General features: G+C 52.8%; 6 protein-coding genes across 6 annotated transcripts; 4 read left to right on the top strand and 2 right to left on the bottom strand.

Moving 5' to 3' along the window:
• Nucleotides 1–1,051: 1,051 nt before the first annotated feature.
• PpBr36_00293 (uncharacterized protein) lies at nucleotides 1,052–8,073 on the top strand (the record flags this gene model as incomplete). The annotated part of the gene is made up of 13 exons (XM_029887486.1): nucleotides 1,052–1,071; nucleotides 1,141–1,165; nucleotides 1,279–1,290; nucleotides 1,371–1,773; nucleotides 1,842–2,006; nucleotides 2,071–2,167; nucleotides 2,239–3,310; nucleotides 3,407–3,627; nucleotides 4,602–4,878; nucleotides 4,960–5,706; nucleotides 5,768–6,477; nucleotides 6,538–7,157; nucleotides 7,226–8,073. The coding sequence occupies 13 exons, from the start codon at nucleotides 1,052–1,054 to the stop codon at nucleotides 8,071–8,073; spliced, it is 5,217 nt and encodes a 1,738-aa protein (XP_029751987.1).
• A 457-nt stretch (nucleotides 8,074–8,530) lies between these two features.
• On the bottom strand, nucleotides 8,531–10,623 carry PpBr36_00294 (uncharacterized protein; the record flags this gene model as incomplete). Its single annotated transcript, XM_029887487.1, has 2 exons — nucleotides 8,531–10,338; nucleotides 10,437–10,623. The coding sequence occupies 2 exons, from the start codon at nucleotides 10,621–10,623 to the stop codon at nucleotides 8,531–8,533; spliced, it is 1,995 nt and encodes a 664-aa protein (XP_029751986.1).
• Nucleotides 10,624–11,306: 683 nt separating this feature from the next.
• Nucleotides 11,307–14,615, top strand: PpBr36_00295 (uncharacterized protein; the record flags this gene model as incomplete). The annotated part of the gene is made up of 7 exons (XM_029887488.1): nucleotides 11,307–11,468; nucleotides 11,555–11,694; nucleotides 11,776–12,919; nucleotides 12,997–13,113; nucleotides 13,183–14,151; nucleotides 14,218–14,317; nucleotides 14,479–14,615. The coding sequence occupies 7 exons, from the start codon at nucleotides 11,307–11,309 to the stop codon at nucleotides 14,613–14,615; spliced, it is 2,769 nt and encodes a 922-aa protein (XP_029751985.1).
• Nucleotides 14,616–16,307: 1,692 nt separating this feature from the next.
• PpBr36_00296 (uncharacterized protein) lies at nucleotides 16,308–17,480 on the bottom strand (the record flags this gene model as incomplete). Its single annotated transcript, XM_029887489.1, has 4 exons — nucleotides 16,308–16,436; nucleotides 16,529–16,854; nucleotides 16,931–17,023; nucleotides 17,099–17,480. The coding sequence occupies 4 exons, from the start codon at nucleotides 17,478–17,480 to the stop codon at nucleotides 16,308–16,310; spliced, it is 930 nt and encodes a 309-aa protein (XP_029751984.1).
• Nucleotides 17,481–22,700: 5,220 nt separating this feature from the next.
• Nucleotides 22,701–24,566, top strand: PpBr36_00297 (uncharacterized protein; the record flags this gene model as incomplete). The annotated part of the gene is made up of 4 exons (XM_029887490.1): nucleotides 22,701–23,035; nucleotides 23,106–24,256; nucleotides 24,353–24,437; nucleotides 24,512–24,566. 4 exons carry the CDS (start codon nucleotides 22,701–22,703, stop codon nucleotides 24,564–24,566), a joined length of 1,626 nt encoding a protein of 541 aa, XP_029751983.1.
• An 884-nt stretch (nucleotides 24,567–25,450) lies between these two features.
• PpBr36_00298 (uncharacterized protein) lies at nucleotides 25,451–27,520 on the top strand (the record flags this gene model as incomplete). The annotated part of the gene is made up of 1 exon (XM_029887491.1): nucleotides 25,451–27,520. One exon carries the CDS (start codon nucleotides 25,451–25,453, stop codon nucleotides 27,518–27,520), a length of 2,070 nt encoding a protein of 689 aa, XP_029751982.1.
• Between the last annotated feature and the right edge of the window lie 3 nt (nucleotides 27,521–27,523).

The raw sequence follows: 27,523 nt of genomic DNA on the forward strand, positions 1-27,523 counted from the left end.
CATCCCGGATTCATCTCCCAGCCTCATTTTGTACGTGTAGCTCACTCGCGCAGATGGTCATTTTTATCAAAGAGTACATTGGGACCTTACGGGGATGCTTGCGTTGTACTCAAAAAAGCCGTTCAGGGGAAGGTTCAGCCCACTTGTACCCATCGTATAATCTATACTTGTGAACCTCCACGAGACATGCAACTTTTGATATTCGGGTTAATATCAACAACATCACGGAACAGACCACAGCAACCAATTGGGTAGCCGTGCACTGCATGATTGGCCCTACCGCTCATCTAACCTATGCTTCCTGTCCGTGCTCTTGTCGTCTGGTACATGCTTTAGAACTTGACTAACGAAAGGACGAGACATGACTACCTGAGCTTAGTCCTGGCCCATGGGAGCGGAAACTGTGGCTTGTTCCAAAAATTACCTTTTCACCAAAGGTAAGGTAAGATCGCTGTTGTTGACAGAATAACCTGAACTTTCCAGGTACATGGATCCGATACCTGCGTACCTACCTACCCTGCATCGTATGCGACCCTAAGGCGTACAAGAAGGCTGCTGCTGCAGTTGTTGCGACCAATTATACAATATTTCAGTGGACAGTAGGGAGAAATTCAGTTTCGCGCAAACTATTCGCCTGTGCGCATTTATAAAGCAAAACACAGTAGAAAGAAAAGTCCACCACTGGAATGGAGAACAGAAGTTGATGCGAGGATGATGGTGAACCTATCACATAAGCCCAGTTTGCGATTACAGGCATTCTGGCGCATAATGACGGAACATGACTGACCCCTCCGAGGTGTGCCCTCTTTTTTTTTTGCCCACAGCCCTGCCCCGCCACAACGACACATGTAAAGGTAGCCCCCCTCAACTCGAAGAGGTTACTATTGTTCTGTCGCGTGTCAGAGCTAGAGAAATTGTGTTTCTTTGCTATCTGTTGCTATTGAAGATTCGCAGGACAAACTCCCCTGGTTACAGCCACGGTATCCCCATCCTGCAACCGTTGCCAACTTGAGCCACTTCTGATTTGCGACTACATCTAAATTTGGCCAGGATGAGTGACAAGCTCACTCGGTACGTGCAAGCGTTCTATGAATATATTGTACTTTCTACGCCGTATTAACAGCTTCCTCCCGCCTGCAGTATTGCTATTGTGAATAGCGACAAGGTATGCGATTCTCAAAATGGAGGCCAGGCCGAGCGATGTCGATAGTCGCACTAGTATTCGGAACGAATGCGACAAGCTAGGATACTGACGTGTTGCTGTTGGGAGTTTTATAGTGCAAGCCGAAGGTATGAAAGAAAATCAAGCATGGGGCCTCTAGGACCGAAGTAAAACCCGGCAACTAACATATGGATGTAATCATTTATAGAAATGTCGTCAAGAATGCAAGAAGTCCTGCCCGGTGGTGCGTAGTGGCAAGCTTTGCATCGAGGTCTCCCCCGATTCGCGCATCGCCTACTTGTCCGAGACTCTTTGCATCGGTTGTGGTATTTGTCCCAAGAAGTGCCCGTTCGATGCTATTACGATCATCAACCTGCCCACGAACCTTGAGTCACAGGTGACGCACCGTTACTCTGCCAACAGCTTCAAACTTCACCGTCTGCCCATGCCGCGGCCTGGAAACGTTCTAGGTCTTGTGGGAACCAACGGTATTGGAAAGAGTACAGCTCTCAAGATCCTGAGCGGTAAACTCAAGCCCAACTTGGGCAAGTTCGACAACCCTCCGGACTGGGAGGAAGTCATCAAGTATTTCCGTGGTTCCGAGCTTCAGAGTAAGGCATACTCCCAAGGCCCTGCTGTATCCATCGTATGCGCAGTGACTGAACATGGACATTTGCAGACTACTTCACAAAGCTATTGGAGGATGACCTCAAGGCCGTTGTCAAGCCGCAATATGTGGACCAGATCCCGAAAGCCCTCCGTCCCGGTGCAGAGAAGAGTGTCAAACATCTTATCGAGAGCAGGAAATCTCTTGACAACCTTGACCAAGTCCTCGATGTTCTAGGTATGACCCAACTTGATGTTACATACTCTTTTCAGGATCTGTCTGTACTAACAATAGCTACCAGAGTTGCGACACATCTATGACCGTGACATCAACTTGCTTTCTGGCGGAGAACTGCAGCGTTTTGCCATCGGAACTGTCTGTGTTCAAAAGGCCGACGTGTACGTACTGCTTCCCACGGCTGGTCCCAACTACTGACCTATTGTTCTAACAAACTCTCAACCATAACCAGATACATGTTTGATGAGCCCTCATCATATCTCGATGTCAAGCAGAGATTGGCTGCCGCCAGCATCATTAGGTCTCTGCTTCGCCCTGACGACTACGTTATCGTAGTAGAGCACGATTTGTCTGTGTTGGACTATCTCTCGGACTACATCTGCGTTTTGTACGGAAAGCCGGCGGTCTATGGTGTGGTCACCCTGCCGCACTCGGTCCGTGAGGGCATCAACGTGTTCCTCGATGGTCACATCCCCACGGAGAACCTGCGTTTCCGTGACGAGTCTCTCACCTTCCGCATTGCCGAAGCAGCTGATGAGTTCAACATCGATCGCAGCCGCGCATTTAACTACCCCACCATGGAGAAGACGCTTGGCAACTTCAAGCTTCGCATTGATGCTGGCGACTTTGAGGACTCGGAGATTATTGTCATGATGGGAGAGAACGGTACCGGCAAGACAACCTTCTGTAGGCTCTTGGCTGGAGCTCTCAAGCCTGACTCAGCCAAGAAGGTGCCTGAGATGAAGATCAGCATGAAGCCTCAGACAATCACGCCCAAGTTCGAAGGTACTGTCCGCCAGCTGTTCTTCAAGAAGATCCGCCCAGCTTTCCTATCGCCACAGTTCCAGACCGACGTTGTCAAGCCTCTCAAGCTTGATGACTTCATCGACCAGGAAGTCAAGAACCTGTCCGGTGGTGAATTGCAGCGTGTCGCCATCGTCCTGGCTCTTGGCATGCCTGCCGACATCTACGTTATCGATGAACCGTCCGCCTACCTCGACTCAGAGCAACGTATCATCGCTGCCCGTGTCATCAAGCGCTACATCATGCATACCAAGAAGACGGCTTTCATCGTCGAGCACGATTTCATCATGGCCACGTATTTGGCAGACCGTGTCATCGTATTCGACGGTAAGCCAGGTATCGATGCGCACGCCAACAAGCCAGAGTCCCTTCTCACGGGCTGCAACTCCTTCTTGAAGAACCTCGATGTGACTTTCCGTCGCGATCCTACAAACTACCGCCCACGTATCAACAAGGCCAATTCACAGCTGGATCAGGAGCAGAAACTCAGTGGAAACTATGTAAGTGGAACCAAGCGAGCTCCAGGTTTAGGCGAGTGTAGTTTTATTATGGTATTGACCAAAATCGTCCTTTTTAGTTCTTCCTGGAGGACCCAGAAAAAACAACTGCTTGAAATTTTTGTCAACAAGGGCACTCCGGAGCATTCTCCGTTTAATCGGAACAACAATCGCAATGCATCAGCTTCAGGCGTTTTAGGCGTTCAAAAGAGGGGCCAATCCGGCGGTAGGGACAAGGCTGGCTTGGATGAAGAGGAGACCTCGGGCGAAGATGACGACCCGGACATTACATCACTCCCGACGGCGAGTAGAGTTCCCCTGTTAGCCTGGTCCCACAGCTTGCCAGCCAGATTTGTTTTCAATCCTTTTCGTTCTGAGCGACTATCAAGACGAGGGATGGTCTTGCCGTCTCCGCTGCCCAATCTTATTGGCCTTTCAGTAATGGTTTACCTCCTGAGATCAGGCTGGAAAAATAAGATCAGGATTGGGAAGAGCACAAAAAGAGCGCTGTTGGGTTAAAGATCTAGCAAGGTCAACTGTGGATTGAGGGGCAACGGTCAAGTAGGATGACTGCCGTCAACCCATCAATAGCAAATGGATGGGCATTCTATGTAAACAATATAAGGTCGAGTCAATTCGCGAATCTCAAAATTAAGATCACTGGACCATCCGACTGCTGTCATGAAGATTACAGACGTGGGGGCCAACGCCTTTGCGTTGAACTGGGAGCATTGTCACCCAGGGTTTGGCCGGTGGTAAACTTCCAAAATATTGGCGAGGAATTGTACATATTCCTTTGATACCTGATGAGAAACAGGCCTGCAACGTTAGATGCGAATCTAATAAATGGTGTTCATATGTAGTCACTTTTGACATGGTAGTCCCCTTGTTAACTTGGTTGTCGGGAGGATGTTCTATCAAATTCGCAATCGAACTCGTTACCCCTGATTTCAATGGAGTCCATCATGTGATCCCAGCCAATTGAGAGTGGATTGCACTACCCAAACCCGGTAGGCGGGGTGCAGCCAGTAAGTGGTACAGTATATTCTAGTCGCGTCTTTTCAGTTACTAGCCAGGGAGAAACACTATGACGCGCTACCGGATAATTGTTCGCGATTAAGAGGGTTCGTCCACATTTTGTACCCAGTTGACCTGAATTCACAACCACCCCAAGACTGCAATTGCAAACATATGATTTTGTTTAAGCCATTGACAACAATGTTATAGCCACTCATGGATATGATTTTCTTGATTTTAATCTGACGCGTTCATGGCGCCTTATTTACACTTATAGCATGTCCTCTTCCAGACAGCCTTCCAGTGATTTGCGTCGATCGCCCCAAAGCCGGACCTCCCTGGCGAAGAGCAGCCACCCCACACCTACGGCGGTCACTCGGAAGGCTTCCGCCAATTCAGCGCCCTCATTTACCTTGAGATCAACAGAAGATCCTAAAGCAGCTCGTGAAGTTGGCACATCGACGGACCAAAGCACCGATGCTACTACGCAGACGATCCAAAAAGCCCCTGGCCTGGCCATGGAGGACTTACTGAGGCCTGCTATCTCGATCAAGGTCCGTCTCGGCGGACAGTGATGTGTGACGTCTCTCGTCTTGCATACAATGTGGCTAACACTGTCTTGTATTCTTGTTCAGCCTCACCCTCCTAACCTTCAAACGAAGCCTGTGCAGTTGCAACCTGTTCTGCTGCTCCCTCGAGAATGCCTGTCTTTGGCATACATTGATTTGGCTGCCCCATACGGCGAGCTTCCTGCCTGCAGGTTTTTCGAGTCACGTATACGGATCTTGGAGCTGGAAAGTCGCCTTGGCTCAAACGTTCTTTTGGCTCGTTCTGAAACTAGCAAACGTACCGTTTATGCAATCGAGCGGCATACGAATGGTTGTTATGTGGTCTGCAAGCTGGGGGACTGGGTGCATCTGCAAGATCTGGCTCAGCAAGCCACTGTTTGTTGTAGAGAGCGCCTGTGCAAGACAGGCCTGCTATCAAAGGCGCCCGCCGTCTTCTCAAAGCCAGCTGTACCGACGCTCCACGTGCCCCAGGTGTACAAGGCGAGCAATCGAAAACGACAAGCAATCGAGGATCTACAATCACTCTGCAGAAAACGACCGAGGTCACCATCGGCAGCAGGGCCTTCGTCACAAGAGCAGGCTACAGCTTGCCACCTACCGACGCCTGTCGATGATGGCGTATATGGGACACATGAGCATGGATATGCTGCTACTTCACAGCCTTCCGAACTTGCCCCAAGGGAAGATTCGCAGCCAGTGAACCCAAGCCCAGAGGTTTCTGAGCTTCCAATAACCACGGATGCCACCCAGACAGCCGAGGAAATGTTTGCCAACATAAGAAACTATTACTTTGAGGCTCTCTATCACTCCAAGGTGCGTGATACACTTGACCAATGTCGCATGTGATTGCTTGTTCTAACCGAATTTTATTCAGGGAAATTTGGCCTACTTCCCGAAAGGGCCTTTGTCCAGAGCAAGAGCTGCTTTCAATCTGAACATTGATGGCGTGCTCGAGATGTCTGACTTGATTAATTTTCTCAAGAGTATGGTATTAACTACAGTTTCTATCGACACAAAGTATTTAAGTACCATCCCAAACATGCTTGATCAGATGAAGAGACTCGTGGATAGCTCAGATGACGGGGGCGAGAAGGTCAGGAAGAAGAAATCAAAAAAGCTCAAGCTTGGCAAGAACGGGCTCTATAGTAACGAAGACGAAGACGTGAGAAAGTGGTGGAGTGCGACGAGACCTGAACTCAAGGACGATGAAGTCTCAGTTGAGCTGCAGCACATGCGATATCACATATCGTGCTTGCGGAGAAGAGAGACACTGCTACAAATGATTTTGATCATGGAGATACTAGCGCTCGAGGCGGCGCGGCCCCCGGAGAATCCCGCTGATGTTCAGCTTCCTGGTCTCGAGCCGACGCCTGCCGTGGTGACGGAGACTGGCGGGAACAAGAAAAGAAGGAACAAGCACAATTACCCGGTGCTTCTCGACGTGCATGCCGACCGCTTATGCATTTGGGAGTCCATCACTCTGGATGAGGTGAAAGCCCTAGCGGAATCACAGACACACGAAGACGAAGCGGAAGTGTCTGACAAGCCCTTGAGGGACTTTTGCACCGATATCATTGTTCCATTGTGAGTCAAAGAAGTGTTGCCCCGCATACTTTGTGTAACTAACATTTGATATTCCATCAGCTTTTCGGCACGATTACCTGAAGTCTGTGAAAGCTTGAACCGCAAACTCGGTGGGCCGGTGAAACAGTCTCCGAGAAAACAAACGCGCGAGAAACAAGTTTCTTCCTCAAGTACCAAGACAAAGATTAGTAGCAAGCCGGGCGCCGTGACTAAGAGACCTGGTACCGGAAGGTCTGCTACTTCAAAGTCTTCTGCACGGAGCTTGGAGCGTGTGCTTTCCAACGACAAGCTCCGACGCAGCGTCTCCAGGGGACCATCCGATGCTCTGGCACACCTGCGACATGCAACGGTTGCACACATCCCTGGGCTTAAGCGGGAGGCCAGCGAGTCTAGATCCTTTAGCGAAACCAGGTCATTGAAGGATTCAGTGGATGCGCTCCAAGATGACCAGCTATCTGCCGCCGCCAGCTCAAATGAGAAACAGGTGCCAAAACTCATGCACTCAAGAAGTGCTAGCTTTACAAACGCCGACGATGCAAGGGCAAAGAAGAAGGCCATGGTTGATGCCGAGCTTAGGAACGCAATATCAGCTCTCAAAAAGCCAAATCGCTTGCTTGCAGGCAAAGTCATGGTTGAGGAGACTGAAAAGCGTCTGTTCGGAGGGCCTACCTATGTCTCGAGTATGTGGAGGCCGGCTGATTCTTGCAGACATGTTTATCATGTGCTAACTCAGTTTGTCTGTTGACAGATACCCGGAAGCTGGCTAGGAGTCCCATGAACCATGTTCAGGTGAAGGCCACGCCGGCAAACGCCAGGTTCAAGGATGTGCTTGATGTAGCGGATGAAGGTGCATTGCAATATGGCAAGGGTTTCAAGCTTGCTCATGGTCGTTCGGTAACACAGCCAGCGGCAACGATGGCGTCACTTTTAGAAGAACCGGCTCAAGTTGGTGCAACACCCCAGCATGTGGCCAACACGCCATCGCCGAGCCAGGCCCAGAGTGGTACACGACAGCGGGATGCCGTGCCAAACTCATCACCATTACAGCCAAGGAAAGTTGCACCGCGGCCTCAAACACAACAATCGTCTCAATGGTGGCAAAAGACCAAATCGCAGCCTGTTCCCATCTCCCGGGACTTGTTGCAACCTCCTGGCGTGGCCGATCTTGTGCCAACGTCCTCGCCGCACCAACCTACGCTTACTCCTCCGGGTCTTACTGGTGAGCATGAAGATCCTTTAGTGGTGGCCATTGCTACTACGCCGTCAGGCAAGAATCGGACGGCGACTGTACAACGGCAACCTCCACGGTCGCCGTTGTTGCTAGAAACCCCCGTGAAGAAGGCGCGTAACAACGTGGTAGAGGAATCACCGTCTCCATGCCAGCCTGCTCTGTTGCTTTCGGGTGCCAGAGCTTCGAACAAGTCGCGTCAGCCTGCTCAATCTGTCTCTCTATCGCCAGGCGGAAGACCGAATTCTGCAAACGCTGGTGTCGTTCTTGCCAAAGAAGCCGAAAGACCCATAGTCGGGGGCTCTACGAAACCAAAATCAATATATCAGCAGCTGGGCTGGGACGACGACTTGGATGAACTTTTATGATAATTGGGCATGTGTTATGAGACGACTGCGAATAGGATGCTCCATCCGACGCAACCTTCTGAAGAGGGTATGTTTACTTTAATAGTCTCTATGTTTGGATTTCGATAGCATATATGGCGTTTTTGCAGCGATTCCGTTGTCCACTGAAATGTCAAAGCATGGTTTGACGATGTAATCTTCTTACACCTAAAATTTTGCATTTCAATTGGCTTGGGTAAATATCGTTCATGGCCGGCCTTGGAAGCCTCTGAGAAGCTTTTTATAGCATCAATACTCAATCGCTGTTTACTGTGTAGAAGTAACGGCGGAGCACCAGTACGTTTACAAGTCTCCATCTTTAGGATTTATTGGTATGAATGTCCGGCCAAAGTGCCCTTCTACATGTAATGAAGCTTTTCTTTTCATATAGCCTCGTCAAAGTTGGCTTACGACTTCCTCATCAGGTCAAGCTCTCCGCTCAAGACTCTGCCTGCTCTGGTTCGACATGAATGGTGGGAAGCTCCCTGACGTCGACATGCTCCTGCGAAACCATATCCACGACTCTCACAGCCTCGATGGTCAGAGTCCCCGCTCGCAACGCCACAAAGCGCAAGTCCACGACGTGACAAGCCCCCGGCGCCAGCGGACCGACCCGGGCGTCGGCGCTGAGGCAGAGGACGTCATAGCCCTCGACCAGGGAGCTGCGGTGCATGGCGTGGACGACATTCTCGTCGACGACTGCGTCGGCGATCAGCTCCTGCTCCCTGGCGGCCGGATCCTTCTTCCCCTTGGCTGACGCCGCCGCCGCCGCCGCCGCCGTGGCGAGTTGTTGACGCCTGCTAGGGGGCCGGACGACGCGCGCCTCGTTGGTGCGGCGGCGCTTAGGTATGACGCGCAGAGCGAGCTTGCGCGAGACAGGCGGGGCGTTAGAGATGGGGAGGGCAGCCGTGCCGGAGCGGTTGACGACGAAGACGGACCAGCAAAACTCCTCGCCCACGCGGGCGGGCTTCTCGGGGCCTGAAAAGGTGATGGTGATGCCAAAATCGGGTATGGTCGTCTCCACGTTGCGTTGCGTGGCGGCCTCGAGGCCGGGGAGGGAGTCTGGGCGAGCCACGGCCGGGTTGACCATGGAGGCGGCGCCGTCGATTGAGAGCTGGGAGGGACGGTGGGCTCGCTGCAGGGGCGGTGCCATGGAGGACGCGCCAAAGCCGGGGTTCACGGGCGGAGTGAAGTCCACAGGGGTGCTCCAGGCCATTTTCAGGCGAGGAGTGCACTCGCCGGGGCGGACCAGGGCCTTGGCCTCGATAGATATCTCTAGATCCCGGGTGGCGGGGGCCATGGACGCCCGTGGGGTGCCAGACAAAGTCACGGCCATCGGGGCGCCTTCGAGGAGCTGCTCATGCTCGGTGGGCGCCAGACGATACAGGAAAGTCACATGGTCGTGGGCGACGCAGCTCAAGGGTAGCTTCAGGCCGGCATCGCTGTTCATGTCGGTGACAACTCCTGAGGGCAGGCTCAGCGAGATGTTGGTGAGCAAGGTCTCGCAATCGAAATATGGCGTAAAGTCCAACTCGAGCATGGCGATCACGGTCGAGCTGGCCGGCTGAGTGTTCGGCCGCGCAAACTTTACCCGCGTATGCACTGCCGCCACCACTCTAAAGCTCAAGTTCTGGAGACCCCTAATTGGTTGCCGGAAGTCCTTGCTATGCGTGACGGGGACCACAAGCGACACGCGCTGAGCAGATAGTCTTGGTTTAAATCCGCGCAAAGCCGGGTCGTGGGCAAAGGGCTCGAGCAGGTTGAGTCCCACCGGCGCGCGGCTCTGGAGGTAGCCATTCCTGACTATGCCAGGGTCACTGTCGTTGACATCTGCGCCGTTCTCGTCTGGTGTCACGGGAGCACGCAGGTGCGCCGCGGCCGCAAACACAACAGTAGGGCTTTGCAGTCTGATGCGTGGCCTTGATATGAGCACCGGGACCTTCCATATCGCGAAGCTATACCGTTCCCTGTCTTCCTCCTCGCCATCTTCGTGTAGGATCAAGGGCAAGTTATCGCCTCGCTCGGATTCGGTGTTGGCATTGTCGACTTTGTCCGCCTCGACGCTTCGTTCAACAGCGTCATCACTAAAGATTACTTCGCTAGCCGGTGGGCTGTGGTCCCGACCCAGAGCATTGCTGTTCATGACATGGGCCTCGAGCGACAGGGAGATGCGGGCCAGCAGTGGCCGCAAGTATTCCTCGTCGCGTCGAGGGGTTCGTAGTATGAGATAGACATGTATGGATTCATCTGAAAGTTGCCAGTTCTATGAATGAGCGAGGCTGTGAGACCATGACAGGGCAGAGCGCTAGAAGCAGGACGAAGGTTGGGAGCAGACAGCAACATACCAAAGAATAGAAATTCCCTTTGTTCAAGTGACTTGAAAAGTGACGACGTGGAGCCTTTGCTGCTGCTCTGCTTCAACACTTCTGCGAGGTCTGGCGATGATGAGAGGGGGACCGCGTAGGTGAGGTGGGATCTTTCTATGAATTCCGAATCAATAGCGGACGGGTCCTCATCCTCGCGGCCTGCCATGATGTCGTGATGTGCAGGAGGATGGGAGGGTTTGGCTGCGCTAAATAGTTTTGGTCAACCCTCGACAGTCAATTAGACGACGGTGTCAATATATTGAGAATGCTTGCTCCAGGCGCATGATCTGATCTCTTGTGCGCGCGCAAGCAACGCGGCACTAGCGCAGCCCAGTATGGTTATCAACAGGGAGCTGCTAATTGCAGATGTTGAATGCAATCCGTGAAATGTTCAAGAACGCAAGGTATCGTCGACACATCCAGCTTGGTCATGGAGCTGCAGTTGGTCTCAGGGGTCTACAGGTACGTCCTGTCCTGTGGAGGAAGCTTGTCAGGCGCTAGTCTACTGCTTGATAACACCAGCTTTTGCTAATTGCCAGTGAGCGTCCAGTAAAATCCAGGTAGCTCCAACAGCCCCACCTGAGGCCCACAGGCTCGGACCAGGGCGTCCAATTAATTCTAGGACGAACTTGCGACGCGTTGTCTGGAGCTTCTGACTTCATGTTGCGACAAATTTTCATGGGGATTGAGAAAATTCCCCTTGAAGCCCGATTTGCGACGGACTGCAATCCACTCGGCATCCAATTGCAAAATCCCGAGCAACAAACACGGCGTGTGGAATTGCCAAGCATCTTTACTTCACAATTTGATCGAACTAAACCTCGACTCTGATCACGAAGAAACTTCAAAATGAACGGCATACACGGGGGCTTTCCCCCGCCAGGCGGACCGCCGCCCGTTGTAGCTGTCTGGCAAGAGCATCGTACCGCCGATGGTCGCCTTTACTACTACAACACGGCCACTAAGGTCACCCAATGGACGAAACCGGAGGATATGATGACGCCCGCGGAGGTCAGTATATCACGCGCAACGCAGGCCTGGACTCCCCGAGATGACTGGTTATGGAGAGCTAACCAATTTGTGGTGCATCAATACAGCGTGCGCTTGCCAACCAGCCATGGAAAGAATACACTGCAGAAGGCGGCCGTAAATACTGGTACAATACTGAGACAAAGCAGAGCTCATGGGAGATGCCCGAGGTCTACAAGGCGGCATTGGGTGTCCCTGCAACTCCTTCGTGAGTACCGTCTCTTTGAATGCAGCTTTCATCCTTGGGCTGTTGCAGGGCTGTATGCTGACTGAACCTTTGACTGTGCAGGGCCCCCGCTTTCTCTACACCTGGCGGTCACGGTGGTGACAGAGTCGATGGAGGTCGCGACGGTGGAGGCTATGGTCACGGAAGGGGAAGTCATGGTCATGGACTTGGCTATGATCATCATCGCGATCGTGATCGTGATCGTGATCGTGACCGCGATCGTGACCGTGACCGTAGAGAATCTCTCCCCGAGTCTCGTCAGTTGACATTTGGCAACGACAGCCGCTTCCAGTCCTTTATTCCTGCCAGCAACGAGCCTGAATTTGACTCCCCCGAAGAGGCCGAGGCCGCCTTTGTCAAGCTGCTCCGCCGCAGCGGCGTCGAGCCGAATTGGACCTGGGAACAGGCCTTGCGCACTATTGTCAAGGATCCGCACTACAGAGCGATCAAGGATCCCAAGGACAGGAAGGCTGCTTTTGAGAAATACTGTCACGACGTTGTTGTTCAGGACAAAGAGCGTCAGAAGGAGAGGCTGGCAAAGCTTCGGAGTGACTTTACTGCTATGCTCAAGAGCCACCCGGAGATCAAATACTACACCCGCTGGAAGGTGGCGCGGCCAATGATTGAGGGTGAGACCGTCTTCCGCTCGGCTGGTGATGACAACGAGCGTCGACAATTCTTTGAGGATTACGTCCGCGACCTCAAGCTAGCACATGCCGAAGAACAGGCCGCCTTGCGTAAGAGTGCAATGGATGGGCTGATTGAGCTGCTGCCCAAACTCAACCTGGACCCCTACACGCGTTGGTCTGACGCGCAGGGCATCATATCTGCAACTCCACCTTTTCAAAGCGACGAAAAGTACAAGTCTCTGACCAAGTTTGACATTTTGACTGTTTTCCAAAACCATATCAAGGCGCTCGAGCGTAGCTTCAACGACTCGCGACAGGAACAGAAGACCAAAAAGTATAGGCAGGAGCGCAAGAACCGCGATGCTTTCTCGGCCCTGCTTACAGAGCTTAGGCAGGCCGGGAAAATCAAGGCCTCTACCAAGTGGAGTCAGATTTTCCCCCAGATTCAGAATGACGAACGATACCAGGCGATTCTTGGACAAAGCGGCTCGACTCCGCAGGATATGTTTTTCGACATCATCGAGGAGGAAGAGCGTGCTTTGCGGAGCACGCGCAACGATGTTGAGGATGTCATTGATGTGAGTATTGGATCTGCCCTTGGACTGCTCACCAATTTGATATCTCTGATGCTTACTCGATGTTTTCGGGCCTGCAGGATAAACGCTTCGAAGTATCGCCCAAGACCACCTTCGACAGTTTCTTGGCAGTAATGAAGGAAGACCGCCGTACTGCTAACCTTGATCAAGAAGTGCTTTCACTGATATTCGAGCGCGTAAGTTTGGTATCCGTCTATCGAATTTGCTAATGGGTCTGTACTGATACAATCATCTTGCTCCTGCAGCTCCTCGAGAAGCGAAAGGAGAAGCGGACAGACGAGGAACGCCAGGCGGAACGCAAAGAGCGGCGAGCCATTGAAGACCTTCGTGCTTATATGAAGCGAGTTGAGCCGCCAATCAGTGTCAACGACACTTATGAAAAGGTCAAACCCCGCCTCCAGAAAAGTGATGAATTCCAGGCCGTACAGTCTGAAGATGCTCGCCGTGGGGCATTCGAAAAGTACCTGCGCAGACTCCGGGAGAAGGAAGAGGATGCCGAACGAGATCGTCAGCGCCGGCGGGAGAGGGAGGAGCGCAACAGCTACCGCGATAAGGATAGAGGTGAGCGATCTCATCGCCACGGCGGTCGCGCTGCCAGGTCGAGCCGTAGTCCTGAACCCGATTCGTACGAGGCCGATCGTCGCAAGGCGATCGCCGAGCGTGAGCTTAACTACCGAAAGTCTAGCATGGCCGAAAGCCTTTTGTCGGACCGACCAGACCGTCGGAGCGACGATCGTCACAGCCACAGAGACTATAGAGCTCGCAGCCGGGATAGGGACCGCGATCGGCCAAGGGATCGCGATAGGAGTAGGGACCGAGACCGCGAACGTGATAGGGCGCGTGATCGCGACAGTGACCGCATTCCACGTTCTCGTAGGGACGATGACCGGAGTAGGGATCGTGAACGGGATAGGGATCGCGAACGTGACCGAGATCGGGAGCGAGACAGAGCGCGCGAGCGTGATTACGACCGTCCTCCTCGCTCCCGGAGAGACGACGGGCCAGGACATTATGATCGCGAGCGACGCGAGCGAGAAGAGTCGCGTGAGCGGTTATACCGCCGCCGTGAGGTGAGCAGCCGGGCAATCGATGAGCTCAACTATGGGGACGACAAACCATCGACCGCGGCAACTCCCACCGCAGCAGCAGCTTCTGGTTCTTCCTCAGTGCGCCGGAGACGCGAGGACGACGAGCCGGACCGGCGCGATTCTAAGGTATGTTGGCCTCGCGTTCATTTATATTTTTTCCTAACAATCAGGTATGCTGACCCCCGAAAACAGAGGCTCAAGCAGGAATCTTCACGTGAAAAGACTTCACCGGCAGGGGACAGCGCTCGCAAGACCGCGCGCGGCTCCCAAGCACCCAAGGAAGATGATGCTGGTGTGCACAGCGGGAGTGAAGAAGGTGAAATTGAGGAGGATTAGATCACTCGCGAGCTTTACTGCTGCCGGCGAGCATTGGACGTACGCGTTCTTTTTCCATGATTCTGCTCGTGCCCACTGAATAACATAGCTACTTCTGGCAACGGTCCCCTCGCCTAGGTATCGACAGCGGTCAGAGAAGGATTTGGAGGTTCGCGGTGAGGGATGGAGGTGAGGCTCTGGATGACAGTCTCCAAGTACGTACTGGTTCAACATCCACACACACACACACTCGCTTGACGCTCTTGGCCAGATGACATTACACGACTGAAGCACCAGCAAGCTCTCTTTCGACTTTTGGCAAACATGCGACAATTGCCGGGCAACAGACGACGGCGCCAGGACGGCGAACATTCAATACATATCACTCGCTAGCGCACGCACATGTTTAATCTGGCCACCGGGCTATGGTGTGTACTACCCAATCATGTCCAAACCTAGTAAACCTAACTCTTTAGTTTGTTTGTTTTTTTCCATAATAAATGTTCGTGATCTCGATGAAAAAAGGTCGAACGAAGTTCTTTGTTGGACCTTTGACTGCCAAGAGGTGAGTCTGCCTCTACCCTTGAAAACTCGACCTGTTTAGGACTTCGAAACGAGGCAGGCAACACTTGTATGGATGGGAATGAATCTACTCAGTAGGTGAGTTGTGTCATCCACATTGTTTGCACCTACCGATTGAGCATCTTGTGCTCGTCTTTGATACGAATGTAGCAGGAGGAACTGGATAGTCCTCATCTTATGTTTTCCAGTGATGTGGAGGTCCCGTTTTGGGCAGCAATCAACAGGTAACCGGGTCCTCGGAACCCGTCGCGCGCCGCGCAAGGGCGCTCTAGNNCCCCCCCCCCCCCCCCCCCTTTATTGATTTTGTTCCCTTGACCAAATGATTGTGGGTAGAGCAATATATAACGTGATGTGACGGATGATGGAGAATCGGTGCTTTTGACCCGAGAGTTCGTTGTGGAGAAACAGACCGGGGCCGGGATTCCAGTCCAGTTAGTATGATGTATATGATCTGTGAAAGTTGACGGGTGTCTTTTGCAAGCAGCCTGGTGCAGGGGTTCCGTGCCTGGCCCGGTGGGGAACAGCTGTTTCAGCCAGCTACTACTTCCTCTGCAAGATTCATGACTTTGTCAGAGGGATGGCTGATTGAACCCCAGGAAAGGGCGAATAATTGCTTACTTGGAATTTTCTCGTTTGGAATTCCCTTGCTTACAACATGGCAGTTTGCTAGTCGACGGCACAATGGAGATTGCGAGGTGTCACTGTGTTGGCTGCAAGTATGATGCACTGATGCACCTACGCCTAGGCAAAGCCCTTTGTTTTTTCCGGGAAACCCCTTGGTATGCAAGATCTGAATCACGAATTGGAAAGGAACAAAAGTTTGCACTCAATGGGTCTGAATTCAGTCGACAGTCCATGTGCTCATGATACAAGAACCAACAACCCAAGCAACAAAGCCCTGTTGGTCCCGTGCCCCCCAGCTGACCCCCGTCCGCAGCTTTCCCGATGCCTGGCACATGAAAGGAGGCTGTCGAACTCGAGGGCCATCCTTTTGTGGTGGGGTATATACTCTTGAAAACCGTCTAGAAAACTCAGAAACAAAACCCAAAAGCCGCCGTTGACCAAAAGAAAACCCGACAAAGGAAACAAAACAATGGCTAAGTAACACGTCAACATGGTCGACGCAAGACGCAGCGCCTCGGGCGAGCGACAATGAAGAGAAAAGAGGTGGAGGGGGCGGTGGTCGGACCGGAACAGTGTTTTTTTTTTTTGGTTTTTTTTTTTGTGGCTGCTTCGTCCGAGCCACGGAGAACCTCGGGGCGGCGATGTGTTCTACCACTGAGGCAGAAACACCGACAAGCTTGCAGAGTTTTGCGTATGCCGACTCTGACGAACCGAAACGTAGTATGGCGTAAAACCCCACGCTAGCTGTTAGGGACTGTGATTTACTCCAAGTCCTGGATCAGAGTGACGGCGCTGCGCTTGGTAGACTTCTTGGCAGCACCGCCTCCCAGTTGCGCAAGGATGTTACCAAGACCAGCGCTCTGGCCGGTTCCGCCGGTGAGACTCTGGAACTGTGGTGTGGGGATTCCCATGTCAGTCTCTTGATTTCTCTGTCGATCTGTTGGGGGGGATCCCCCGCCTTCTCAACTGTTTCATGGCTTACCTGTTGCAGGAGGCCCTGGATTCCTCCAGTCTGACCAGCACCTCCGCCGCCAAGCTGGGCCAGCAGGCTCTCGAGGGTACTCTTTGCGTCCTTGCCCTTAGCATCTTTGCCCTTGCCATCTTTGCCCTTGCCAGCATCGACGGCGGTGCCGTTACCGGCAGCGAGGTTTGCACCGGCCTTCTTGCCCTCCTTCTTCTTCTTGCCGCCCTCAGCGGCTGTTCCGTTGCCGGCGGCGAGGTTCGCACCGGCCTTCTTGGCCTTGGCCTTCTTCTTCTTTTTAGCGGGGGCTGTTGAGTTGGCAGCACCAGCTCCGGCCTTGGCGGCGCCTGGAATTTGGGATATTACATTAGCAAAGGGTTGTGTATTTTTTTTATGCACAATGTTTTTATGTTGAGGACATACCGTTTTGGAGTTCTGCCTTGCCGTCCTTCTTAGCATCCTTCTTTCCGGCGGGAGCAGTGGCATTGGCGGCTCCGGCTCCGGCTCCGGCGCCAGCTGGATATTCCGATTCGTGTCAGTGAAATGTTCCCCTGCCCGGTCGTGTGGGATAGCATGAGGAGGAAAACAAACCCTTGGCTGCATCGGCCTTCTTTCCTTCCTTTGCCTCCTTGCCCTTGGCGTCTTTACCCTTGGCTTCTTTACCCTTGCCCTCCTTGCCCTTGCCAGCGGCAGGAGCTGTGGCGTTGTTGGCGGCCGCCGGTGCCTCAGGAGCAGGGGGAGCGGCGGGTTTTTCCCCCTCTTTGGCCGCAGGGGGAGCGGCGGGGCCCTCCTCCTCCTTCTTCTCCTCCTTCTTCTCCTCCTCAGCGGCAGGGGCGGCGGCTTCGGCCACCGCGGGGGCTGCGGCCTGCCCGCGGACGTGCATGCGCAGGTCTGTCACCTCGAGGGCCGGCCTGGCGGCGACGTACGAGGTCGCTGCCAGCAGCAGGAGGGAGATGCTTCCCATGTTCTTCATTTTGGCTGGCTGAGTTGAACCTGTCGACTGAAATCTTTTTTTCAAAAAAAGTTGGTTGAAAAAGCAAACGAGTAAAATAAAGAGCGCAGCTATTTTTTTGGTGGTTGTTAGTTGATGCCCACGGTTCCCTACAGTCGATCTTTGAAGCCTCGTGAGGAAGCACAGGACTGGCCCAGTCGTATGGCCCAGTCTAAACGTACCTCTGAAAAGCAATGTTGAAGTGAAGTGAAAAACAAAAAAAAAAGTCAAGTGACGAAACGAAAACCCAGCGAGAAAATCTCGAGTGCGAAATACCAGGCTCTTGAGGCGTGATGAGGAGAAAAAAAGAATCTGGAATCTCGAGTGGAGGGACGGGAAGCGGACGTTTATATTCATCTTCTCCTCCACCTCTGGCTACTATTCAAAGTGTGGCAGTCCAAGCCGGCCGTGCCATCCCTGATGGGGGAACCATTTTTTTTTTCCCAACCGGGGTTGCTACACCAGCGCTTCCGCTTAACCTGTACAGTAGGTATCTACGAAAGCCCACAAGGTACATGTTACAACCTGCACCTCATTAAGCTCCCTAGCTTGGTAAACGACAACGACCGGGGATTCGGGGGTTGGCGGAGGGGAGTGGGAGGCTTGCGTGTTCACCATGTTGCCCTCCCCTTGTCCCCGGGGTCTGGGGCGTGCAGATCGTTTAGGGTGACAGCAAGGAGAATGACACTCCTCCCCTTTCAGCTCGGGCGGACGCGCGCGTTGGATGACAACAACCCTTGCAAGGGTTGTCTGGGATGGGCAAGGGGGTAAGCTTTTTTTTTTTTTTTTTTTGTTCCTCTCAAGCTTCTCCCCAAGTGGGAGGAATAGAGAATAGATACTATCATGTAGAAACAAGGGCAGCTGATATGCATTGGTACCTGCCAAGAGGGAAGCAAACCGGACCCAAGCAAATATCGGAGGGCTGTGTACTACAATATGATACTTTGATCGACCAAGAGAGCCAGCAGATAACATAAGCCAAGATTCATAAACGTTTTCTTGTCTCTCCATCCCATGTGGAACTTTTTTAGACTCTTGGGAGCAGCCGAAGCCTTGAACGGCAGTCAAACTCGAGATGATTGCTTGGCGTCGTGGAGTTTTTCGTTGCCAAGAAAAAAGAAAAAGTGCACCAACTGGTTTGCTGGTAACCAAGATTAAAGGGGTGGAAAAGAAAGAAAAAAAAAAATAGTCCATCAAGGCGAGGACGGGGAAGGGGGGTGGGGAGTGTGGTCGGGTTTTCTGGTCCGCGTCCGAACGAACGCCCATCACTTCCCAAAACAGGGGCGTTTGGTGAGGAGGAGGATCATTTCGAGTCGTATAACTCGTAGCGATGTTGCGGGCCCAGGCTCCTCTTGTTTTGCAAAGCCCACAATACCTGGAGTCGAGCTGCTGTACTGAATTACCACCGGTGTTCTGGAAGGGTTTCCCCTGTATCAAGCAAGCAGAGGCAGGTGCCAAGTTTCTGCCAAGAGTTCGAACCAAAGATGATTTTCTACCTTTTTTTTTTTTTCTGTGAATGGTCGCTTGGTACTTGGTGGAGAGCTAAAGTTGAGAGAGAGGCGTGGTGATCACACATGTTCAGCAAGGAACCTGCCGAGCGGGAAAAGCTTGGCCTCTTGGGTGGTAACAGTTGCGTCCAAACTTGGCGTGTGCAAGACGACGCTGTGGGTTGCTCTGCTGTAAGGTACAGACGGACCTTCCCTATAACCGGTTGAATTAAACCCCAAGGGGTGGCCTAGAACGACTTCAAACTGGCAAGGGGGTCGATCAAACGTAGCCCTCAGGGGGGTTGGCGGTTAGTGGGTCATGTTGTATTTTGAACCCAAGCCTCAGGGAATAAGCAACGGCTTTCGCTGCTTGTATGCGTTCGAAGTAATTACAGTACATATCACAAACATCTTGACAAAGCTTCACCATCTACCATGGTAGTTTTGAATCGTGCTAAAAAATTTCTGGGCCGTCGATCGGTTTATTTGCGACAGTCGCGCGAGAGTACAGGACTGCAATGTGCCCATGGTAATCAATGGAGATCACCTCAAACTAAGCCTCTAAGCCATCGTGGACCCCATTTGAACCGTTTCCGCCGCTAGAATGACTGCTTGGCTCTTCTTGACTGGATCGTTAAGCAGGGTGGCGCCGTCGACCGTTTGATTTGAGTTTCTTTATGAGATGACGTTTGTAATTCTTGGGAATTTCCCTGCGACAGCGCGGTCGACCCTGCGCAGCTTTTTGCTTTTTTGATTCAGATATTTAACACTGTCGCTGGCATGGTTGCAGAAAGTCTAGACCACGGAGACAAGCTACAAACTAGGCACTTTGCCTGGCAGCCGCAACAAAATCCCCGGCGACACTAGACCAGAATGGATTTCATTTAATTACTGTAGAGCGGGTTGAATGCGGTTAACCTTCCATGACGAGGCAAAACAGATTACCCACCCTCCGAGCATTGCCGAAACAAATTTCACTGGAGAAAGAACTGGAGAAGCAAAAGAAATACGAAAGAATATCACATAGCGTTTGGCTGCGGTGTTTACTTCATACTGCGCTAGACTTGGTATGTAATGTCCATACCATGGTATAATGGAAGTACTGTACTCGTCCTCACTCTCCACGTCTCCGCTCGGGCAGTGCAATTCGAGTCAGTTGGCGCCGATTCACAATGATCACCTAGGATTTTCTTTGGAGCTTGGGTTTGGGCATGTTTGCTCAGTCGCGAGTGGTTCTTTTGGTTGCCAGCCCAAGGCAACAGACGCCCAGAGCTCCCCCCACTCTCCTTGTTGCTAAAACCAGAAGCAACAAACGCAACAAACCGAGATCTCCCACCCTCGAGCGATTCATGCTCTGATGTGATCGATCTGCCTGCACCAGTTCCGGCCTGGTGGTGATCCGTCATGCGAAGTGGCCGGTTCAATGGGACGGTGTGGCTCCATCCTAAAACAATCGTCGAAACCCGGTCGCCCCAAGGTGAGCATGAGCTTGTGTCTATTCAAGCTACTGTACCGTCTGTTACGATAGCAGATGCATGAATTTGCGAGCGTTGCTGCTGGATCAGATGATAGATTAAAATAGGTGCTTGGCGCTGGCTTACTATGGTGGTAAGGGTAAAAAAAAATCATCACCCCTGTACAGTTGTGCGCGGTGCGCGGGGCTGGGAGGTTTGCTTGTTCTAGTAATATTTCCCGTCAGGCCGCGAAATACCTGTGGGTTGCGATTTCGAAATGTTCCCCAAAATAGGGGATTGCGTAATTATAATATTTGCTGTTGACGGTGGTTGACTACGTAAGAAACCGCTACCGAGTATCAGGTGCAGCAGTTTTTTTTTTTTTTTTAGTTTCTTCTTTTTTTTTTTAGTTTTAGTTTTTTTAGTCGCTCTTTGTTTTTCCCCTTTGTAGGTAGCGATATCGATAACACAGCAGCCAATGATAGCGAGCCACTCTCGCTAGCACTACAGAACACAGGCGGATGAGACATTACATAGTGGGGCTTTGGATTTTGTTTGGTTTCGCCTCCTTCGAGACTTGATTAAATCCTGCTGCCAGAAAACACACAATGATTCACAAATGTACCTTATTACATAGTGCATATCATCAAACAGGTCAGAATGGCCAGTGACAAGGCAGACAAGTGACAGGAGGGCGAGGTTTAAATCGAACTGCATGGCTGAGCTTTACTGAATTCGATGCATTCCGTGAGCCCCGACCCGAACGAGGCCTTTATTTATTTTCCCCGGTACTCCGTCACAGATATGCGCAATTGCGGGGTTTCCTATCAAGGTCGGTACCGTAGCCTGGAACATTCCCAAAACTTGAAGAAACGACAGGTTTGGATACTTGCCTGTGGACAAGGCTGCTGCGCCTCAATTGTGCAACCCTTTTTTTTTTTTTTTTTTTTTTTTTTGTCTTTGCCATGTCCCTCTGCCGGTTATTACGTAGTAATATTTTTTTAATACGTCAAAAGATATAATGGCACAACCCGGGTTCCGGCCGAAGCGCTGCGCAGATGCACAGACGCACAGACGCACTGCAACCAGCAGCCAGCATTTGCTCCCTAGCTGAACCTTGTCGTCGCCCAACAGGGCAGTAATCTACTTCTAACCTACTCGTTTCCGATGCCGTCCGCATGCTACACGGTTCGCCTCCAGTCGCGAACTTCCCTGTGGCCATGGACTTCTAGACATCTCAAGGCCTGAATGACCGTGAATAATTCTATAGATTCCAAAACTCTTGGCGACGTAGAGAATATATTGTTTCCAGCTGCCAGAACCAGAACACCATCTTTTACTGCAGCAAACTACTGCTATGTAAAAAGTTTTCCTCATTGGGCCCAATTTGTAAAAGTGACAAGAGTGACCAGAGTGACCACTAAAATAACTGGCAACGAAAAATCACAGCCCTGAGGCTCGAGCTCGTGACGCAGGCTCCCACAAGCCCAAATCTCGTCTAAAAAATCCCTCACGTCCATCTTTCAACATAATCCCAAACGCCGACCAGGTTCTTCAACAATCACTAGAGTGGTTCGGTGGTGTAGTTGGTTATCACAACAGTCTAACAACTGTACAGATTACTGTACAATGTTTCACTGTAGGTCCTCAGTTCGAGCCTGGGCCGAATCATCAATACTTTTTTGCTCTCCCTGGAAGAAAAAGGGATGGCGTTCATTTTTGGCAGTTGGGACTTTGGTGAGGCGCAGTTCGAGGCCGGGAAGTAAAGCGTATGGTTGGCTTGTCGAAAGGCACAAGCAAATATGTAACAGATGTTGAAAGTAAGTTGATAGCCGGTAAGGAAGTACTTATATGGTTGGTTTTGATATAGGTATTATATTACGTTATATTATATTATAGAAGAATTCACTGATCAACGGTTGAAAATGAGTTCTTATGATCCTCGTTTATTGTTTTTAGTCCTACTTTTGCGATTCTCAAATATTCGTTCATCTCTTGACTAGCTTTCCGCGGCGTGGTCGACTAAAAAAAAGTACATGCAATCACCAGACTTCCAGTAGCGGGTTGGGGTTATGTAGCGAACTGTACCCCCACACTTGTCCATACTTGATAAGCTGCCGTTGGTTCGTTCTCCAACCTCGAATATGTCATCATCAATCAACGAATCTCTGCTCACCTCTAGAGGGGTCGCTGCAGCAATTATGTTCTCCTGATTGCCGTCATATATTTGCAAACCTGGTAGTATAATATCAATGTCAATAATGGATTTCCTGGTCTCCAGCCCTCTTTTGCTGTTCCTCTTGTCGATTCCATTTGTTACATTCACATATCGCGTAATAATCTATCCAGCCTTTATATCACCTCTGCGCAAAATCCCCCCTGCACATTGGACAGTCCCCTTTTCGCCTCTATGGATCTTGATCGTTCGCCTGCAAGGAAGGGAGAACCGCGTCCTGCATCTTGCCCACCAAAAGCTGGGTCGCTTTGTGCGCGTGGGCCCGAACGAGCTGAGCGTCAACGATGCCGGCGCCGTGAGGACCATCTACCAGGGTGGCTTTGAAAAGACGGCTTGGTACTCGATATTTGACAATTATGGGTGAGCGTCTTTCACGTTGTATTTTTTCTTCTTCTTCTTCGGAGGGGTACAATGCTGAGGCGTCATACAGCGTCCCGTGCATGTTCTCGACGGTACCTGTAAAGGAGCATTCTTTGAGGAAACGTATGATCTCCAATGTCTACTCGAAATCGTATATTCAGTCAAGTCAGGCCGCCAAGGCGCAGGCTGCCGCTATCCTCCATGGCAGACTATTGCCCATCTTGGAAGATTCCACTGCAAAAGGCCGAGAACCACACGGTATCGACATCCACTCGCTGTTTCTTGCCGCAGCCATGGACCTCATCACGGCATATATTTTTGGTCTGCGCCATTCCACCGACTTCCTCCGGAAACAGGGCTACCGAGAGCACTGGCTGCAGCTCTACAAAGCCCGGGCCAACTACCCCTTCTGGCGTCAGGAGCTGCCGCGGTTCACCGAGCTCACGTCTCGTCTTGGGCTGAACCTCTACCCCAGCTGGGTCGACGACTGCAACAGAGAGCTGGGCCAGTGGAACCAAAAGCTTTGCATCACGGTACTGGCCAGCGGCGTGATCGGGGAGGAGACGAAGCCGGCGGACGAGCCGGTCGTGACCAAGGCGATGCTGGCAGGGCTGGACAAGGAAGCGCAAACCAACGGCGACAAGTCCATCCTCTACCCTACCGCCCTTCAGCACCACGACTTGTCTGTGGCGTCGGAGCTGTTCGATCACATCCTAGCCGGACAGGAAACCGCTGGTATCACGCTAACCTACCTCGTCTGGGAGCTCTCTAGAGACCAGGCCCTGCAAAAGAAGCTGCAGTCAGAACTCCAAACATTAGACCCGGGTCTTGGGAAACGGCGAGACGAGGCGGGGCAGTGGACGGCGGGGACGACGGACGACGGCGCCATTCCGGACCTCAAGGCGCTCGACTCGCTGGAGCTCCTCCACGCCGTGCTCATGGAGACGCTGCGGCTGCACGCGGCCATTCCCGGCCCGCAGCCACGGCAGGTGCCGTATCCATCCTGCCGCATCGGGCCGTACGAGGTGCCGGGCGGTACGCGGGTTTCGGCGCTCGCTCACACGCTCCACCGCGAGCAGGCGGCGTTCCCTGAGCCCGAGGTGTGGGACCACAAGAGGTGGTTGGGGGCAGACGAGGAGACGAGAAAGGTGATGAACAGGCAGTTTTGGGCGTTTGGGTCCGGTGGGAGGATGTGCATCGGGTCAAACTTTGCTATGAATGGTTCGTATGCCCGGGGGGGTGCTCGTTGTCCAAGGCCTGGGGAGATTTGTAGAACATAAAGATGGGATATACTTTTTACTGACTCTCTGCTTCCAGAAATGAAACTCATCACCGCGGCAATATATTCCAACTACACAACTCACATTGTCGATGATGCCGGCATCGAACAAGACGATGGATAGTAAGTTGAGCATGTCACTCGCCATGTCAAGTGTAACAAGGCTGCGCGGCTTTTACTGACATATTATCTCCTAGTATTGCTGGGCCCAAGAGCGGGAGGCTGTGGATTAGGCTGGAGCCTTTGGTGTGAGAACGAGGCAATACCGAGCAAGGGCTAAACTAAGAGATACAGAGCAGATGTGTGTCGGGATACCAGCCCACTTGCTTTGATGTTTTTTTATATATGTTTTTACATCCCATCAACAAACTCAACAAATGAATGTATGATCTATACAGTTTGGGTTGTTTAATTGGAAGTTTTCAGAGGCAAATATAGGTCAACACGATGGCCTTAGTGTCTGTAAACGATACACATGTACACGTGAAGGGAACAAATCCAGAAAGAAATAGTAATATACCCCAAGCTAGAGTCTTCGCACTATAATATCACTAACCCAACTACACATCGGGGCGGGAACAAGAGGTATATCTTATTGTTTCTTTGTAGTATATACATATATATATTTACATTAAATGACACAGCATATCATAGAGCAGACTGCATGGAACTGTGACTCCTACAGATGATACATGTCATGCAACAAAAAGACACAAAAAATCCGATGAATCAGCAATTGATTTCTTAAGCATGAAAACGTATCAGAGTCAGCCCAATTCATCGCATAGCAAAATGTTCCAAGATACTTGCAGTATGCGTTTTCTCCGCTATATGTGCATGTAGACAAACAAAGATTGGTGGCGAGAATTATCTATAGGCGATCAGGTGGGCTAAAAAGCAAACCCCAACCCGCCCCAGCCCCAGTGTTCCTTCTAACTGTCACCACGCTAGAATTACAGCAGGTCCCCAGACTGCTTCCCGATAGGCCGAAACCCACCAGTCAAAACTTAATGCCATGACGACTTTGATGACCTTGAGTTATGCTTTTGCCACAAACCAACAAAACAAAAATAAAATCTTTGAATTTCACGCACTACGGTATAATCCCAGCTGTGGGCTGAAACAAACCACCGAAGATGACTGCACCCTCACGGCTAGACCTCCTGGCCGAGGTGCCCGACGATGTGATCCTCGTCATCTTTGCGCACATGGAGACGGCGAGGGACATGGTCAACCTCGCCGGGAGCTGCAAGAGGCTGACGCAGCTGCTCAGGGAGAGGGGTTGGCGGATATTCGCCCGCACGCGGTTCCCCTCGCTCCAGATCCCGCGGGAGCAGACGCTCAAGAACCCCGAGCTGTCGTGGGCCATGCTGGCCGAGTCGCTGACCTACCAGAGCCGCTGCTGGGACAGGAGGTCGCTCAACTTCACCGCCACCGTGTCGCTGCCGCCCGCCGGCGCCACCTTTCACCACCGCCAGGCCCAGCGCTGGCCCGCCAGGTGCGACGCCCACTACGACGTCGACAGCCGCTCCGAGCTGCTCGTCTGGAGCGAGGGCGAGGGGTTCTGTGCGCGCGAGCGCCGCATCGTCGACGACGGATGGGGCGAGGACCGCGCGTTTGCTCGCTTCCAGGGTCGTGACCACGGGCTAGTGCCGGGGAGGGACGATATTGTCGACCTTGCCGTCGTCGATGGTCGCCTGCATGACCTGCGCGGCAAGGGGCACGCCGTGCTTGCGGCGAGAGCTAGCGGATGGCTCGATCTGAGGTCCGCTGACCAGGACGATCTGGGCGCGCTGCTGGCCACCTTCAAGCCGAGGCAGGCCAGGGGCTGGCGTGAGTCGGACTCGGCGGCCGGGAGGGTGCTCGGCCAGTCGTCGTTGCTTGCCATGGACGTGTCGGGCCCCGGGAGAATCGCCGCCAACGACAGAGAGAGCGTGTTCATATACGACCTGCCGCAGGGAGACAGGTGGCTCGCCGAAAACCCGCCCGAGGTTCCCCCTTCATTGACCATCCACAAGGACTCGGTCCACGACAAGAGCGAGCTGACGCACCTCGGAGGCGTCAAGTGGATCGGCGACCAGGGCCAAACCCTCGCTCTGGGCATCAATGGACAGTTCCAGTCCGGGCTGCAGTACGTCCAGCTCAGCTCGTCGGGGAAAGCCTACCAAATCCACCGCGCCATCGACAACGCCGCCATGTCAAACACGGGTCGTAGCTCGCAGCAGATCAACGCCGCATCGATCCTGCCGCTCGACGTATCGTCCATTTCCAACCACACGCGGCCGCTGGTGCTCGCGGCCTGGCAGGACGGCACCTGCCGGCTCCAGGACCTGCGCACGCCCACGCCCTTCGACGCCGTCTACGAGGACAATGTCTACCCCGAGTCCAACATCCAGCACCTCTTGACTTGGGGCACGGAGCGTTTCGTCGCGGGCGGGCCAAGCGACGAACTCCTACGCATATTCGACTTTCGGTGGACCAGGGGCTACTACCACACGCAGTCGCTGCCGTGCCGGAGTGTGCTGCCGTACCCGGACCCGCCGCAGCCGTTTGCGAGCGAGGGCAGCCGCAGAGCGCGCAAGGCCGAGGAGCGCCGAGCCTGCTGCGACCATCTGGCCGGATTCGAGTGCACGTGGCACCGCCTTTCGCGCGACATCTACTACCGGCCCAACTGCAACATCTACTTTACGCGCAAGGAGCACAGGTCCGGGCGAGGCTTCGTGCGGTCCCGCCACCCGAGCATGGAGGGCGTGCGCTCCCTGGCCAAGGGGTCGGATCTGTGTCCAAACTTCTACGTAGGCGTGGTAGGCGGCTTCCTCGAGGCGAGGCTGGGGCTTCAGGGCACGTCGGGTGATGCTGTCGACCCGAATCTGTCGTATCAGTACCTCGGCCTGCCGGGCGATGAGGTCGGCGGCGAGGCGGCCGGGCTTGCCCAGGATGGCGGCAACGGCACGGGGTATGAGACGGTCGAGCTGACGTCCAGCCTGATGGAGACGGGTGACGGGCTATCGGTCCCGCACAACGACCGGAGCATTCCCTTGCCGCCACTCCGTCCCAACCCCATGATGAGGGATCACCTGAAAAAGGGACCCAAGGTTCCAGAGGAGATGGTCGACTGTCACCGTCTAGATCCTCGGTACCAGCACAGCAATGACTTTGGCGACTTCCTCGCCTGGAAGGGATCCTACGGTCAGCCTGTCAGGTAAAAA

This window comes from Pyricularia pennisetigena, chromosome 2, assembly GCF_004337985.1.
Source record: "Pyricularia pennisetigena strain Br36 chromosome 2, whole genome shotgun sequence".
Classification (NCBI taxonomy): Eukaryota; Fungi; Ascomycota; class Sordariomycetes; order Magnaporthales; family Pyriculariaceae; genus Pyricularia; species Pyricularia pennisetigena.